At 58.3% G+C, this 17,554-nt stretch overlaps 1 protein-coding gene across 3 annotated transcripts in view; it reads right to left on the reverse strand.

Annotated features, from left to right (window-relative positions):
• Positions 1–17,554, reverse strand: part of RBM38 (RNA binding motif protein 38) — an 84,289-nt gene that overhangs the window by 52,281 nt on the left and 14,454 nt on the right. The window contains exon 4 of one of the 3 annotated variants that reach the window (XM_026503792.4): positions 15,699–17,423. The exons of the other annotated variants lie outside the window; for them this stretch is intronic. Within the exon in view, the coding sequence (XP_026359577.1) occupies positions 17,120–17,423 (304 nt within the window). The 3' untranslated portion in view covers positions 15,699–17,119. Of the gene's footprint in view, positions 1–15,698; positions 17,424–17,554 lie in introns of those variants that run through there. 3 annotated transcript variants of the gene reach the window in all.

A 17,554-nucleotide genomic window follows, 5' to 3' on the forward strand; every position in this document is an offset into this window, starting at 1 on the left:
GGGGCAGGTTCCTGCCGGGTAACTGAATTTAGAAAATGAATTTTAAAAGCGTGGCCCTTAGTCCCCAAACGTGCTCTTCCATGTGCCCGTCTGGCAGGGCTGAGCCAGGACAGAGAAAGTGCACAGGTGAGGTCCCAGCAGGTGCTCGCCTACCGGACCATGGCAGACACAGGCACAGGCGGCTTGTCTGAAGGGATTCGTCCTCCCCTTCCATCTGCATCCCAGGGCACCGGCGACAGAGACGCACCACCCACACGGCTGGACACCCCGCGGCTGGCAAGGAGGCCAGAGCAAACCCTGCGGGGGCTGAGTGGGAGCCCTTCAAGACGTATTCCAGGGAATATGGGCGAGAATGGATGGACCGACGTGCAAAACGCGAGTGTGTCCAAACTGGAGGTGCTGGAGGCCTCCAGGGAGAAAACTGGGTGTGGGACAGGAGGGGACAGACTTGCCTCTGTGACGCCCGGTCAATACACTGGTAGACAGAAGCTGTGCAACTATCCTGATAAAAATGCCACCACTATTCACAGCAAGGAGGGGCCCACCCATAGCTAGAGGCCGGAGAAACCACTGGCCTAGGGTGCAGAGGGGGCCAGGCTGATGGGGCTCACTGCTCCTTGGGACCTGTCTGTCCCCTCCCTTCCCACTAAGCCAACCATCCCCGCAACTTGTCCCCACCAGAGAACAGCGCCACTTCCCCTCCTCTTCGGGGAGGAAGGGTGGGCGGAGACAGCCAGGAGTGGCAGGTGGAGACCTCGGGGAGGTGTCAAACGCTATTCTGGGAGGCCAGGCGGAAGCAAGAACGGAAGTCATGCTGGCGACGGGTCTCATCTCGGCCTCCATCATTGCAAATGCAGAGGTGATGGGGGAACGGCGCCCGGGGGAGGGGAGAGAACAAAGATGCCAGGGAGCGCTCCTAGTCAGGCCCCATGCTCCCAACCCACAGGAAGCTGTGCCGAAGCCATGCCAGCTGCCCATTTTTTATTTGGTGGGGGCTTGGGGAGAGTGGCTTAATGCATTCGTCCCCACCCAGTTCCCTATCCACTGTGCCAACCTCAACCTCGGTTCCCAGACCACGCTCTTGCTTTGCAGGCCTCCCTGCCCTCCAGACTGGCTGGGTACATCCAACCTCAGGGCCTTTGCACGTGCTGTGACCGTCTCTGGAATGTTCTTCCCACTGTTGCCTCTGATAACAATTTCTGTCCAGTGAGCCTTGTGCTGGACCTACCGCTGATCTGGACCCTCCAGATTCTTCTCTAGTCACTCACCTGTTTGCTTCCTTCACAAATTTGTAACTCAGTGATTTCTTTGCTGGTGTTCCTGATCAGGCGAGCTCCTGTCAGGGCACTAGCCCACACTCATCTTTTTCCTGTTGCACCCCCAGTGCCTGGCACAGAAGAGAAGCTCGGGTATTTGTAGAAGGAGCTGAAGGATCTGGAACCACCTGGAACCCAGGGCAGGTCCCCCAGAGGAAAACGAGGGCACAGTTACAGAAAGTTGGCAAATGCCCACAGCAGCCCCTGCATGAGGGGGCAGGTGGGAGGTCCGACCTCACAGGGAATTTGCTGTTTTCCTTTCCGGTGGGGAGGCTGGTGCAGGGTGGCTGGGAGGGAGAGCCCCAGGCCAGCCCAGTGAAGGTGATTTAGAACCGCCAGCAAACCTCTCCCAGGCTGAGCCCCGTGTTACTGCCTCCTGCCCCGGGGCCGCGTTTCCAAACTTATACAAGAACACGCAGGGAAGCCTTTCGTTACCGAGAAGCATGCTTTACTGGGACACAGAGTAAATAAACTGATATTTATACCACGGCCCCACCGGGTGGCCACTTGGCTCTGAGGCAAATATGGTCAGAACTGAGTGCGGACGTCCTCGGAGAAGAGCGAGGCTGTCCCAAGAGGAGCCTGGTGGGAGGCGTCTACATGCCACAGTCCCATGGACGCTTCTGATCACCTAGGAGAGTCCGGGGGGGGGGCGCTTCTGCTCGTCCCCCTCACCCCCAGATGAGGCAGCTCCCCTCCTTTCCCCGGAGCCTGGATTCCTGCGGGCCTTTCCCAGGTCAGCGGCCGGCCGGGCCCCGAGCCTGGGGTCAGGGTACCCCGTGAACTTTCTCCTGAAGACGCACCCCTCGCTGCTCAGGTGACTTCTCAGCTTGGACGATTATTTCGTGGACAATCTGTAGAATCCATATGTTCAGCAAGTATACTGAGTCACCCTGCCGTGTGCCCCGCACGGGTGGCGGGTTCACAGTCGGTCCGACGCGCTCCGATCCCCCCCAGCTCCCAGTCCAAGGCGGGAGGCAGGTGTTCATTGCGCAAAGAAACCCTGAGACGCCTAGCCCTGACCGGCGCGCTGGGGGAGGCGGGCCAGCAGGGTGCAGAGTGAGGGGAGGGGGCTGAGGATGGGCACGTCCCATGAGCACCCGCGGGCAGTGCACCCCGGGGCAGAGCGCTCTGCTCGTGCAGAGGCCCCGTGACTTCCTTCCCAGCTCCCTTCTGCTTCCGTAAGGGTCTTTGCAATTAATTTATTTATTTGAGAGAGAGAGAGCATGAGCAGGCAGGAAGGGCAGAGGGAGAAGTAGACTCCCCGCTGAGCAGGGAACCCGATGGGGCTCGATCCCAGGACCCTGGGGTCATGACCTGAGCCGAAAGCAGACACGTAACCTACTGAGCCACCCAGGAATCCCATGTAGTGATCTTGGTGTTTGCTTCCTTGTTGACTGTCCATCTCTCCCAGGAAACTGGAAGCCTCACAGGGGCAGGGATTTGTCCACTTTGCTCCCTGCCACGTCCGCAGAGCCTAGAAGAACGTCTACACAGCAGGTGCTAATACATATCAGTATAGATCACGGAACACAGAGCCGACAAGCGGGCCGTGTTCCACGAAGGGGAGCGGAAAAGCAAGCTGCCAAACAGCGAGGTCCCACTAGAGAGTATTGGTGGCTGCGTCACCCTGTCCTAGGACAGAAATCTGGAGGGACAAAGACAAATGTGACCTCCTGGGGGTGGCATCAGAGGGAATTTCTCATTGTACTTGGCAGACTTCTGTGAGATTATATTTGTTTTTAATCTGTTTTTTTAATAATTGCAGAAGCACCATGCATTTGTGGCACCATGTTCAAACAAAGAATAAAGTAAGAAGGAAAGTTCATATTCGCCAGACACAGCCCCTCAACCTGCCCTGAATTCCCTGAAGGCACCTTCCATCAGCACCCCGGCCCCCCATCCCTGACCCCCTGGGGTTACACCTGATGGTTGGGGGACGAGTTGGTCCCAGTGTCCACCCACAGGCCATAGAGCCAGAGGCTGGGGTGGGGGTGAGTGTGGGTGGAGGCCTGGGAGAGGGCTGGACCCCTCCCCAGTGCTGTGAAGCTGGCCGCCTCCCTCCCTGTGTGACCTGGGGACACAGCCCAGCACGGTAGCCCACTCCCTGTTGAGGGCTGACCCTGCCCCAGGTCACCACCGCTACCCTATGATGCCAGCCAAACAGAGATTTTGGGTACAAACAACAAGAAGGATGGGGTGACTATCCAACACGTTATCCGAAACAGGAGTCACATGCAAGTATAGATCAGGCAGGGAGGGCCCCAGAGTTCTGGGTTTTCCCGTGGTGATTTCTGCTGTTCGTTTCTGGAATATTCTTTAGTCTTTCCTCATTTTTCCAGAGCCACTGCCTTGCTGGTTTCCAAAGAGCTGCTTGGTGAGGTGTGTCTGGTGAGCGGCGGGCACCCCCCTCCCTCCCCCTGCACCCCCAGCCCAGGTGCCCCCCTGCACCCCTCAGCCCCCCGGCAACCACTACACCACTCGCCGTCTGTATGGACTCGCCCATCCTGGACACTTCGTGGGAATAGGAGCGCACAAGACGGGCCCCCGCGACGGGCTTCTTTCATTTAGCGCCGCGTCCTCAAAGTCCATCTCTGTTGCAGCATCTATCAGAATTTCATCCCTTTTCATGGCCAAATAGTGTATGGCTAGACCACAGGTGCTCACCCATGTCTCAACTGATGGACATTTGGGTCCTTTCCGCTTTTTGACTACTACGAACAGCGCTGCAGTGAGCACTCAGGGACGAGACCGTGTGTGGCTGTTTGCTTTTACTCGTCTCGGGTGGACACCTGGGGGTGGAATTTCTGGGTCATGTGGCAGCTCTATGTTTAATCATCTGAAGCCCCGCCAGGCTGTCTTCCATCTGACATTCCCACCAGTAGACTTCCAACTCCTCGACATTCTCACCCACCAACACCCACCAACTTAGCAACCCCTACCAACACCTACCAACTAACCAACACCTACCAATACCTAACCAACACCTACCAACACCTACCAACTAACCAACACCTACCAATACCTAACCAACACCTACCAACACCTACCAACTTACCAACACCCACCAACACCCAAAAACCTGTCAATACTTGCCAACCTACCAACACCCACCAACACCCACCACCATGTGGTATTGTCCAGCTTTTCATTCCAGCTATTCTAAGGGTGTGAAGTGGAATCTTACTTTTTTGCTTTGATTTACACTTAGTTTTATTCTCTTTTTTTTAAGATTTTATGTATTTATTTGAGAGAGAGAGAGCACACAAGATGGGGGAAGGGCAGAGAGAGAGGGAGCGAGAGAATCTCAAGCAGACGCCGCGTGGAGCAGGGAGCCTGACACAGGCCTCGATCTCACGACCCTGAGATCATGACCTGAGCCGAAATCAAGTCAGAAGTTCAACCCACTGAGCCGCCCAGGCGCCCTGCACTAGGTGTTATTAAGTTGTGCTGGAAGTCAGCCCCACGCTACCCTCAGGGAGGACTTAAGAGCCACATAAAGGAAAAAGACAGAGGCCCGCATCTCCCCTGCTCTAACCAGCTATATTCCGAGAGGATTCCCCAAAAATATTTTCTAAACTGAACCATCAAGACCCTAAAAAGGAAACACATTTGAATTCTTCCTCTAACTACAGAAAGCAGAGTCTTTTCTAATCTCCGAACAAATTAAATAGAAAAACAGAAAAAACAGCCACGTGGAAACATAAAAAAATTGGAAAGAACTAAATACGGTGGTTCTTAGGCCAAACTTCACGCTAGAATCATCTAGAAGCTCTTGAAAACATACCCAGGCCCAGGCCCTGCTCCAGGAGACGGGGATCCCGGGTGGGGCCCGTGCAGGGTTGTTCTGAGAAGCTCTCAGAGCCAGGTGCTAAGGCACAGCCAGGACTGGGGTCCTGATAACAGGGATTGCGCTGGGACGGGGCTGCGAGGGCCCTTCTGCTTCTAGACAGAACCTGAGCGCAGACCATGTGTCCGGCGGCTCACGCCTGTCCCCCTGGGGTTGGAGGCAACAAGCAAACGATGCGACTGGTGTTGGTCCAGTGAGAACCTGAGCTCCTCGAACTGGAGGGGTGGGGAGCACTGAGTGTCCCCGGAGACCGACCTGTTTTCTCGGGACAGCACGGGCAGGGTGGCGGGAGCAGCATGGTTAGAAACCAAGGACTGCCCCCCACCCCGGGGCTCCTCCCTCAAACCTGGCCCTACGTGCTCTTCCCACTACGAGCTAGTACTCTCCATTCTTTTAATTGATGGGAAAATGGAGGATCAGACGGGGTGAGTGACTTGCCCAAGTTCACACAGCTTGTATGGAAAGGGACTCAAATTCAAGCTCGAGTCTGTCTGATTCCAAACTCTTGAATCGCTAACCCTTGCACTAAACCAGCTCCTGAGGCAAAGCGGACTTTGTGGGGTTGGGGATGAGGGTTGGCAGTCTATCTATCCCTCCATCCATCACTCCATCTGTCTCTCCATCCCTCTACCCTAGCATTCATCCCTCCCTCCCCGTCTCTCAGTCTGTCCATCCTTTCTTCCATCCACCCATCTGTCCCTCCCTCCATCCATTCAGGGCTTAATGTCTGAATGTCCTCTAGTATAAAACATGTGTGTGCCTGGTGCGGCCTCTGCCTTTGTCCCCCACTTGACTCTCTCCCGTGGCTTCTACCGACAAACAAAAACACCCCAGAGCTTGGTGAGGGCACAGTAAGGCGGGCCGGGGACAACGGTAAACTGGAGAGCGTGTTTAATCGTTGCTGTAGGGGAGGTGGGCCCAGGGCTGCCAGAGAAGCTTCCGTTGGTCGCTGCCCTTTCCTTCCCGCAGTGCTCCATAAGCATTTCTCCAAGGCAAGAAATGCACCCCCATCTCATGGCTCTTCGTGGCTGCACCGTACTTCACATCACTGCTCCCTCCAGTGGAGAGCCCAGCAGCAGGTGAAGGGGCTGGCTTTGGTGTCTGCCAGCGACTGGCTGTGTGGACTCAGGCAAGCTCCCCAGCTACTTGGAGTCTCAGTTTCTGTGTCTGCAAAATGGGGACGGGGTACGTGCATCCCACACAGTTATGTGGCTGATGCCCCTGGGCGGCGGGCACGGGAACTGGCACAAGCTAGGAGCTCAGTCAAGGCAGGACTCTCCGGCCCACCCGCCCCAGGACGAGGAGCACAGCTGGCCCACACCCCTTGTTACCCTGGAGGCTTCTAGCAAAGCTCAGCTTGAGATTCAGGGTGGCGGCCTTGTGCACAAGCCATTCGCTCAGCCGGGGCCTGTGGGAGCCAAGCAGCCTCCTGCAGTGTTCACCTCTGCCTTTGCCCAGGAGAGTTCAGGCTGCCCGCTGGTCAGCGACGGGGTCCCAGCAGCACGGGATGGGTCTCCTGGGTCGTGGGAGGCCTAGGGTCGGTCAGGGTCAAGGCCTACACTCCAGGAGTGGGGGTGTTGGAGGAACGCTGCCCAGAGACCCCAGCCAGCTCCAAGGAGGAGCTAGAGGCAGCCCAGAATCACACCCAGGACGCTCTGAGGCTGGGCGCAGGCCCTTGTCCCAGATGGGGGCAACAGAAAAAGAGACAGCCGTTCAGGAAAAAAAGAAAAGAAGGGGCGCCTGGGTGGCTCAGTCATTAAGCGTCTGCCTTCAGCTCAGAGCGTGATCCTGGAGTCTTGGGATCGAGCCCCGCATCAGGCTTCTCCACCGGGAGCCTGCTTCTTCCTCTCCCACTCCCCCTGCTTGTGTTCCCTCTCTCGCTGGCTGTCTCTCTCTGTGTCAAGTAAATAAATAAAATCTTAAAAAAAAAAAAGAAAATAAAAGAAAAATGAGAGAGAACAGGGATGGGGGTGGGGGAAGCAGCTTAGACAAGGAGACCCAGGAAGGTATCTGGGGGTTGGGAGCGGGGGTGACCTCTGAGCTGACACCTGGTGACTTTGGAGCTCAGGCTAAGGGGCAAGAAGGAGCCAGAGCAGGACATCTGGTGGGAGAGTGGCTCTTGAGAGAGGCACCTGAGAGCTGGCGGGGCCGGCTCACGCCAGCCATGGAAGCTGAGACAAGGAACCGGGATTTTATTCCAGGGCAGTAGGGAGCCACAGAAGGTTCTATGCCAGGCAACAGCACATTCTGTGAATTACCTTCTTAGAAAATCGAGTAGGTTGCCATAGACAAGAGACAGGAGGGGGTAAGAAGAGCCGCTGCCCCCCCCAGCCCGGGCTCATCAGGGAGCCCAGAGCAACATGAGCTGCTGACAGCTGCAGAAAGCACCCCTCCCCGTTGGTATCTGGAGTCTGTACAGCCAAAGTTCGCTTTCTGATGCCCATTACTCAGCTGTAAGGAATACAGAACCTCGAGAAGAACAAAGGAAGGCTCTCTTGCAGTCCTGTTGCCATGAACATCTGCCCTGTTTCCTTCCTCCCATGTTCATACATCTATGGAGATTATCTTAATACATTTCTTTCAGAATTCCCCCCCAACCGTGTGAATTTTATAACTTAGAAAAAAAATAGCTTTAGTTTTAATTTCTCTAAAAATGCCCCCGTCACGGGAGCAGGGAAGCCAGCAGGCGGCACCCGGAAGCAGCGAGAGACAACTCAGCTGTCTCTGATGCACTGAGCTCAGGGGTCCGGTGGGCCGGGCTTGGGGAAGTTCACCCCATCATCGACGGCCAGGCCGCTGTGCACCCCGACGCAGGCATCGGGCTTCGGGTAGAGCAGGCAAGGGAGCGGGGCTGATAAGCAGAGCCAGGCACTTATCGGCCCCAGCAGGAGGCCCAGGAGGTATCTGCAGGGCCAGGTGCCCACTCCAGGCTGTGCCCTGTGCAGACACCCAGCCCCAGAGCCTCCGGGCAGCTGCCCCTGTCATTCTGGCTGGGTTTGGATGGTCCCCAACCCCGGGGCTCCCAGTTTGGTGTTTACGTCTCTGCGGCACAAACACAAGTGTGATTCAGCAGCCAGGGCAGGGAGCGTGGAAGGCCACACGCCCAAGCTGGCTATGGGGTGAGGACGCGGAAGAACCGGGCTCGGGCCCCAGGGCAGGGTGGCGTGACCGCCAGCGGCGGGATCTTGGGTCCGAATCCTGGCTCTGCCGCGCACCAGCTCTCTGGCCTTGCCCAGGTGGCTGCGTCCACCCCGCCTTCCCAGCCTTGGTTTCCCCATCTGTGAACGGGGCGCAGTCAACCTCCCCCAGGCGGCTGGCAGGGTTCAGGGAAAGAAGAGACACAAAGTCATGGAAAGCGTTCAATAAATATCAGTTCTCATGGGTCCTGGGGCTCCGAGGATGACCCCAGTTCCAGGGTGAGAGACGAAAACGCCCTGGGGGTGGCTTTCTCCTTGGACGGGAAACATGGGATCCTTGGTCCGCAGGTGGGACGCGGAGAGGCAGGCGGCGGCTTCATCAGAAGGAATTAGGGTGGTTTTCTCTCGCCTCAGCCCTCAACTGCTTGCCTGGCTCCCCTGCGGGCGCAGGGGCTGGGAGCTCTGGGAGTGCCACCCCGCACGCTGTGCCTACTCCAACCAGGCCTGCAGTGCGTGGCCTCCTTTCATCCTTGCCGTGGCCCCGCGGAGGGCGGCCACGGTGATGGCCCCACGTGCAGGCGATGTAACCGTGACCCAGCCATCACCCAAGGACAGGCAGCGACAAGACAGTGGCAGAGCCGGAGGGGCCCGAGCACCTGGCCTTTTGTGCCACGCCTTGACGGCCTGCGGGGAAGAGGGGTGCGGGGCAGAGGGGGCCGGTGGGAGCCCTGGCCAAGATGTCCCACCGCAAGCTCCTGGAGGCCGCATAGCAGAGGCCAGCAACACAGCCTCGGAGCCAGGCACACCCACCTGAGCCTGGAGCAGCCATTTCCAACCACGCCACCTTGCCCCTCTGAGCCTCAGTCTTCCCTTCCATTAAATGGGGCTAGTAACCCACTCCGCGTGGGCGGGTTCTGGCAGTGGGCAAATGAGACAGCACACGGGAGAATATCAGATGCACCTTGGGGCAGCGCCGGACCCAGAACCCCACCCACGCAAGGACTCCCCATGCGAAAGCACTTTGGGTCTCAAGTCCCGCTCGAGCGTGACATGCCCTGGGAGGACTATTCACCAAACTTGAACACATCAATGAGGAAGAAGTTCAGCTGTCACCCCTGAACTGCCCCCAGGGAACCAGGTGACCTCAGGCAAGTTCCGTGAGCACTCTGAGCCTCGGTTTCCCCGTGTGTGAAATGGGCACAAAATGGTGGTAGGTCCAACCCCGCTGGCCAGTGTGAAGGTGGAGACAGAGAGCACAGGCTGACGGTGACCGTCTTCACAAATCCCCGTGGGACCGTGATTCCCCCGGACCCACAGCATTATTGCTGGAAGAGCCCGAGACAGAAACTGCAAATCGTCTACTACTAAGGGACATTCTGACTTCTTCCTCAATAACAGAAGGCTCCCTGTCTCCAGGTGGCTCTACACCCAACTAAACACCTATATTCCCCAGCCTCCCTCTCAGTTAGGTATGGCCCATGACTAAGTTCTGAACAATGAGACGGAAGAAGAGCATATGCTAAGCAACTTCTGGGAAGTCTCCCAGGGAAGTCTCAGCTTGAGGTACACCTTTCACCTTCCTCTTCTTCCTTTTGCTGCTTGGAACTTGGACATGATGCTGGAGATACTGCAACCATTTTGTACCATGAGATGGTCTTGAGAAAGGAAGCCATGCACTAAAATAGTGTAATGGGATGTTAGAAGGAGCATGAGTTCCTGGTGACTATGGAGCTGTCACTGAAGCTCTGGATTGCCTGCTTCAGATTTTTATATGACTGGGGAGAAAATGAACTTGTAACTGGCTAAGAACCACTGTTATTTTGTGTTTTCCTATGTATGTCCCTCAATCTAATTCTAAATAATGTAAGCCCATTGAAACTATATATGTCCAGAGTCTTGGTCGCAAGAGACAGAAAAACAAAATTAAATAGGCTTATGGAAAAGGTGGAATTTAGTAGCTCTTATAACAGAAAAGTCCAGGATCCAGCTTCAGGCATAGCTGGATCAAGGGGCCCCCAAAGGTATCACCAAGACCCTGTATCCTCTCCACTTCACAGCTCTACTTGCCCTCGTACTGGCTTCCTTCTCAGGCAGTGTCTCCATAAGCTCAAATTGTCCCTCTCCATCCTCCCCTCCTCCCAGCAGCTCCAGGCTTATCCGCTCTCAGCCTGGCTTCCGGGCAGAAAGAGCTTCCTTCCCCCCAAGAGTTCTAGCAGAAGTCCAAGACTGACTCTCATTGACCCAAACTGGGTCACATGCCTATCCCTAGGAGCCAATCACTGGGGCCAGGGGAGTAGAATGTGCTGATGCTCTGGGCTGGGGAGCTGAGCTGGGGGTGGCTCAAGGGTGAGGTAGGCCAGCTCCTCAAAGGAAAAACCAAGGGATATTCCCTGAGGAAGGGGGTAGACACTGGGCAGGCAGGACCTGCAGGTGCCGCCTAGGGGTCATCTCATCTGTGCAAGAAACTGAGGACCAGAGATGCCAGGGGCTGGCTAGGTGAGCCCCACTCCCACCGCAGGTGTCGAGGGCAAAGTAGTGTGGAGGTGACATCGTGTGCCCCCATACCCAGCCTGTCCCTTAGTGATTATACCCCCAGAGTGGGAGCAATAACCCAGCGGTCTCAGAGAAGCCCTTTTCTCCTTTTCTCCTCTGTGGCCCTCAGTTTGCTCATCTGGAAAGTGGGATAATGAGGCTCTAACCAGTAAAGGAAGTGCCCCCCCCCCAACCCCGTAGCTGGAATCCCACACGGCCCATGTGGCAGCCACATTCCCTGAAGTCCAGGTGGGCCTCTCCCGCCCGGGGCATCCTCCAGAGGAGGATGAGACCTGCACACGAACTGGCCAGGGGAACGTCTCTGCACCTGTCTCCGCCTGTAGAAAGGGGAGGACAGGACCTGCCCAAAGGGCCAGTGGGGAGCAGGGAGCCAAGGTATTTTCAGCACTGCCCAGGCCTGAGTACGTAAGCCCGTTGAAACTATTTATGTCCCCAGTCTTGGTCGCAAGGGACAGAAAAACAAAATTAAATAGGCTTATGGAAAAGGCAGAATTTAGTAGCTCTTATAACAGAAAAGCCCAGGACCTAGCTTCAGGCATAGCTGGATCAAGGGGCTCTGCTCCCCACCACGGGGATTGTGATCATGCTCAGCTGGCTGGGCAGGTGCCCCGCGAGACGCGCTTTGCTAGGGACACGACCCCAGGAAGCCCAGCACAGAGTGGGGACGAGGTGGGAGGGAACAGGAAGGATGTGTCATGGATCATTGCTGTGGGCCATCGGACCATCCCACCGAGGAACACGCACCCCGAGTTATCCGCAACCCCCAGGGGTGAATGAGAGGGGTGCTCGCCCAACTCCCACCCAGCTCTGCTTGGGGCCATTCCCAGGGGCTCATTCCCCTGAGGCCAGAGGACAAGAGCGGGGCGGCGGACGGTGGCAGTTGGAAGACTTCGGGTGCACCAGGAGGACACGGGTGCCCGTGACGTCCTGTGTCTGCAGCCACAGCCCTGGGCACTTCCCACCCTTCCCTTCCTGCCCCCAAGGCAAACCTTCGCTCCCTTCTCCTCTCCGCCAGGCTGGCCGGGGCCTGCCCCCTGGGGGACTCAACCACCCAGTCACGGCCCGCCATCCCCCGACCCCAGGCCCCGCCACCTCCGCATCCCGCCCGTACCCTCTGAGCCGCGGGGCCTGGCTCACGGCCCTCGTCCCTCTTCCCCAGCGGGTCCAACCTGTGAGCCCCTCAAAACCCTGGATGCTGCTGACACACTGAACGTGGGCCCCAGACCGTGGGGGCGGTTCTGGCTTGTCACTTTGCGTGTGTGAGCGAAGGTGTGTGTGCGTGTCTGGGAGGGGACGGGTTTGTGTGCCTCCGTGCGTGCATGTGAATGGTCGTGTGTCCACCGGCACGTCTGTGTGTCTGTCTCTGCTTGTGTACACATGTGTCTGTATCTGCAATGTGTATGATGGGACTCTGTGCACAGATGTGAACTGTGTGTGAGTCTGGATGTGTACACACGTGTGTGCCTGTGTGCATGTGCCCGGGCGTGTGTCCCTGTGTATGCGGGTGTGAGTATCTGTGTGTAGCATACAGATGTGTGTGTGTGACTTGCGTGGTGCGTATCTGTATGTGTGCACATCTGTGAGTGTGTATGTTTGTGTCAGTGTGTATGTGACTAGCTGTGTGTATACGTGGGGATTGGGGAGAAAAGCAGAAAGCGTGTGTGTGTATGCGCGCGCGCCTGGCCCTCTGGGTGTGTGGGACCAGGGGCGATGGGACAGATACAGACGAGGAAGGAGCTGGGGACCCCGGGGCCCCTCCTTGAGCCCACGCCCCCTGGCTGGCTGCTAGGAGCACAGGCAAAGAAGGGGCAGGGAGTCCTACCCTCGGAGGACGATCATAGCCCCTTTCTCGAAGACGCAGAGGGAGGTGGAGGCAGGCCGAGCTCTCCCTGCTGGCCTGGGTGGGGCCAGGGCCCCACCCCTCCAGGGAAGACCCCCTCCAGAATGTTCACCTCGAGGGTGACTGAGACCATCGGTGTAAAGCACTCAGCACTGTGCCTGACCCGGGGCAGCCCCGCAGAGGTCAGCGGCTGGGCCCATGGTCATTATTTATGATTACTGTGGCCGACACTGGTGGCTGTGGTCCTGGCCGCCCCAGTGCCGCCGTAGCTGGCCCTGCCTTCCGCTTGGAGCCGGTGACTTGGGAAACTCTCTCCTCAGTTTGCCACCATCCAGAGACCTCAGACCTGGGACCCAGGAGGCTGTTTTCAAGTTCCCGAGGACTGTCCCAGAGGCTGCCACAAGTCGATAGCGACAGGAAATGGGCTGGCAGCAAGTGGCCCTCCAGATAACCCTGGCAGCACCCGCAAGCCCCTGCCCGGCCCCCAAGCCCTTATCAGCGGCAGCCAATGTCTCCCCTGAGCCAGGAGCCCCACGCTGACCTCCCTGACCCCTTGCCAGTGTTTGCAAACTAAGACCCAGCAGGCGGGGGGAGGGACAGGCCCGGGTCCCTGGTAAGAAAAGCCAACACGCCTGGCAGGATCTCACCTGACTCGACCCTGGGAACCCCAACTCTTCCCTGGGCAGAGGCCAGGGGTCCTGGGCCACAGAAAAAGGGAATTTGCAAATCTTCAAGTCAAAGTCACTGGAAAACGCCCAAGGAGGTCCCTTGGGGACCCCCAGGGAAGTTGCAGAGAAGGTGGCCCCAAGTCCACTGCAAGTGCCCTCCCCACATTGGGGTAACCCCATCTCACTTCAAAGCCCTTGTAGTGGGCTCAAGGGCCGACCACGTGGAGTAGTTGGTGGGTTCCGGGGTCAGATCCGGTTCTGCACAAGTGCTCGGCTCACCATGCTTCCTTTCACCCCATTCCATGTGGACACTGCAGTCACTGGTCTCTGTCCTCCGCTCCCCTCGCCCAGCCTCTCCCAGCTCAGATCTGCCCCACGTTCTGAATGAATGGTCCTAAAACTCCTGTCAGAAATCTCTGATGCCCACTCATTATCGGCTGAATCAGGTTCAGAATGCTTGCAGGCTTCAAGTTCCTTGAACTCAAACTTTTGGGCTGAGAGCTGAAAGAGGGACTCAGCTGGTAGAAACTAGAGGACTCTATAGCATGTGCAAAGGGCCTGTGGTGGGCTGTGACTGGTGTGTCCAGCCAAAAGGGAGGAGGCTAGTCTGGGCCTCACAGTCCACAGTGATAGCATTGGCTTTTCCTTCCAGGACCATGGAGAGCCACGGAGGACTCTGAGCTGGGAGATGTGGTCTCACTTATGCTGAACAGGACCCCTCTGGCTGTATGTGGAGCATGGACTACAGGAAGTCAAGGACAGAAGCAGCAAAGGGGTCATGGTGAGGGTCCAGGAAAGAGGGGGCAGGTCCCAGATAGGCTTAGCTGGTGGAAACTTCTGTACCTGGCAACAGGTTAGACGTGAAGACAAGGGAGAGGAGTTGAGAGCAACGGGAATCTCTGGCTCGGCCAGAGAGGGACGTGACGCCTGGGGGAGGTGACGGAAGGAGATGGGGACAGATTGCATGTTATGGGGCCCGGCTCTGCAGGGTCAGAGCGCGATACGCCTGGTGCCTGGAGCACACCTGGCCCCAAGTAGGCCGAACCTACAACCTCCAAACCTTTGCTCAAACTGGCCCCCTCACCAGGGGCGCCCATTCCATTCCCCCGAGAGCCCCAGGAGCCCCTCCACTCTGTGCGGTCCAGCTGGGGCGTCCACCACTCCCCCCGCCCCCACCAGGCTCAGGGGCCTCCCCACTGGCAGCATCGATCAGACCACACTGTGCTAAGCTTGCTGGGCTATCAGTGCATCACTCTCCCGCCCCAGACTGCACACCACAGCAGGACCGTCCCTGGGTCCTGCAGCTTCCTAGGCTCCAGTTCCATCACTTCCCTAAAGTCCTCTCCTGCCACTTTCTCCTCACTACCCTTCCCCAGCCGTACTGGCCTCCTTGCTCCATGCACCTACCCCAGGGCCTTTGCACTTGCTGCCCTCTGCCTAGAACCGTCATTCTCCATCACCCTGTGATACCTGCTTCATAGTGCTCATCAGTATCCACAATGATCCCACACGCATGTTTGTTAGGTCTCCCCCACTAGATTATATACCCCAGTGGGTAGTATCATGTCCGTTTTATGATTCTCCCCAGTGCTTTGCTTCTATACCGGGCACATGTGTCTTGGAATTAATGAATGAGTGAATTAATCTCCTTTCCAGCCTTAACACCTCCCCTGTGGATCCCCCATTTCTCCAGCCTGGAGTTGTGGCTCCAGCAGGAGTTCTGTGAAAGACCAGGACCATCTGTGGGCTGGGCCCCCTCAGCCCCCGACCAAGACTTCCCTTCCTGTGACCTTGTACCCTGCCTACCAGCACCCCTAGGGCAGCTGGCAGACACCTGTTCTGTCCCCTCAGCCGCCGTTACTCAGGTTCTTCTAGAAGCACCCTCCCTTCTCTTGGAGAGCTGCCCTCCATCCCATGGGATTCTGACCAATCACAACAGCATGCCTGCCGCCCCTGCCCCCAGCCACTGTGCCCAGGATGCTGCTTGGAACAGGTCACCTCGCTGAGCCAGTCAGCCCTCCCCTGCACTTGCAGCGGGCTGCAGGGGAGCAAGCCCCCAGGGGGTGGCGGAGTGTCTGTTCCTTCCCTACTTCAGTGGGAAGGTGGGTGGTGATGGGGGCACTGCGTCTGTCCCATCACTCTGGATACCCATAGGCCGGTGCAGGGTAGGGGGTCAAGGAACAGACGACTAAAACCCCCGGCTCCCAAGCCGTGACACCGGGTATAGGATCTGGACCTGAGAGCAACTTGCCGACGATCACTGGGGCCAGGGGCGGGCGTGGTGCTGAAGGCTCCCACTTCAAGAGAAACATCACAGACCAACTTTTTCTTTAAAGAAAACAAGTTTTATTTTTATAATCAGAACGTTCTAATAAAAATATTATTATAATATTAGCTACCTTTATGTTCTGGGCCTTGACTCTGTACCAGGCGTGCCGCGAAGTGCTTGCCCACGTCGTCAGCCCCCTGAGGCCTCCCACTTCCCTGAGGTAGGTCCGAAGGAATACCCCCAGTGCCCCCCAACTCTGCGGCCCGCCCTCCCCAAATTCCTCTGCCTGTCTCCTCTGCCAGGCTGCCCCTCGGCTCACTCCCCTCCTCCTCTGAGCAGGGGAAGGGGCCACTACACAGCCCAGGTACCCCGTCCGGGAGTCCCCCGACGGCCTGCTGGAACGCCTCCACCCTGGACTGAGCCCCCAAGGCAGGTGGGACGGGTCTCAGCTCAATCCCACCGCCAGGGCTGGTATATAGCAGGTGACCCCACGAGGGAGGGCGGGCGGATGAGGCTGTGTGGTTCCGCACTCGGAGGCCCCCTGCCACTGGCCAGGACACTTCACTGCGGCCCCTCGGCCAGCATCACCTCGGGCCCCACTCCTTCCCGCCCTCTGCGGACCAGGTGGGGGACGAGCTCTGAGACAACTTGTTATCACCTAGCGAGACCGGCCTGGAGATGCCTGCCCTCCGAGGGGCTCCTGGCCCTCCAGCTGGCAGACGTTTTATCACACGAAATACTGTCACTGTGTCCTCGGGCGGAGCCGGCGACCAAAGTGAGTCTCTCAAAGTCAAAAATAGGTTCTGGATTCTTGGTGGTGGGAGTTCCGGTTGAAAAAATAGACTGACATTCTGAAATCATCTTAGTAGCAAAACGATGACGGTAAGAAAAGAGTTGCAGCTTCGACAAAAAGGGACGTCGCCAGCGGCCCTGCCGCACCCGGGAGCCCCGGGGGGAGGGGGCGGGCTGTGGTCTAGAAGATGTGAATTCCGGAGGCAGGTGCCCCCAGCCCCGCACACCTCCTGTGGCGGCTCCGGCCCCGCGGCCGCCCCGCAGCGCACAGCCCGCCCCCGCCGCGCTCCCGGGCGGCCCTGGACTAAGGCATCTCGAGCAGGACCGAGTGTCTGCACAGCCTGTTGGGCAGCCAGTCTGGAGGGCGGCGAGGGCCCGGCCGGGGGCTGGGGGGACGGACCTGCGGGCGCCTGGGGTGCGGGGAGGGGCGGCAGGTGCAGGACGAAGGCTGGCGGTGTGCGCGAGGTCCGGGTTGCAGCTTCTAAGAGCGTTCGGTCAGTCTTTTTCCCCAAAGTCCTCCCTCGAGACGTGGCGGGGCCCAGATTTAGAGAGAAGTGGTCTCCAGTCCACCCGGGGTCAGGCGGGGCTCCTGCGGGGTCTCCGGAGGCACATGTGCGGGTGTGCACCCCGAAGTGCGGCCAGCGCTCGCCCGGCGGGGGGGGGGGGAGGGCCGGGGTCCCCGGCCGGGCGGCCCTCACTGCATCCTGTCGGGCTGCAGCTGCGGAGCCTGGTACTGCACGAAGGCCGCGCCCGCGGGGGCCGCGGCCGACAGCGCCTGAGGCACGGCGGCCGGGTAGCCGTAGCCCACGAAGCTGGCGGCCGTGGCGGGCGAGGCGGCGTACGGGTACTGGTCAAAGGTGGCCGGCGGGTACTGGGCGTAGGCCGGGCTGGCTGGCGTGTACTCGATGTAGGGCGAGGACAGCGACGGGACTGGGGCAGCCGGGATCACCACACTGGGCTGGACGATGGCTTGCGGATAGATGTAGTGGGGGGTCAGCCTGTGGGGCCAAACACAGAGGGTCAGGGCGAGGCGGCAGACCTGGGGAAAGCTGGCTCTGGGGTGGAGTGAAGGAGCTGGGGGACACTGTGTTCCCCCTCTCCGGTCTATTTCTCATCTGTAAAACAGGTA

The sequence above is a fragment of the Ursus arctos genome, unplaced genomic scaffold, assembly GCF_023065955.2.
Source record: "Ursus arctos isolate Adak ecotype North America unplaced genomic scaffold, UrsArc2.0 scaffold_16, whole genome shotgun sequence".
Taxonomy (NCBI): Eukaryota; Metazoa; Chordata; class Mammalia; order Carnivora; family Ursidae; genus Ursus; species Ursus arctos.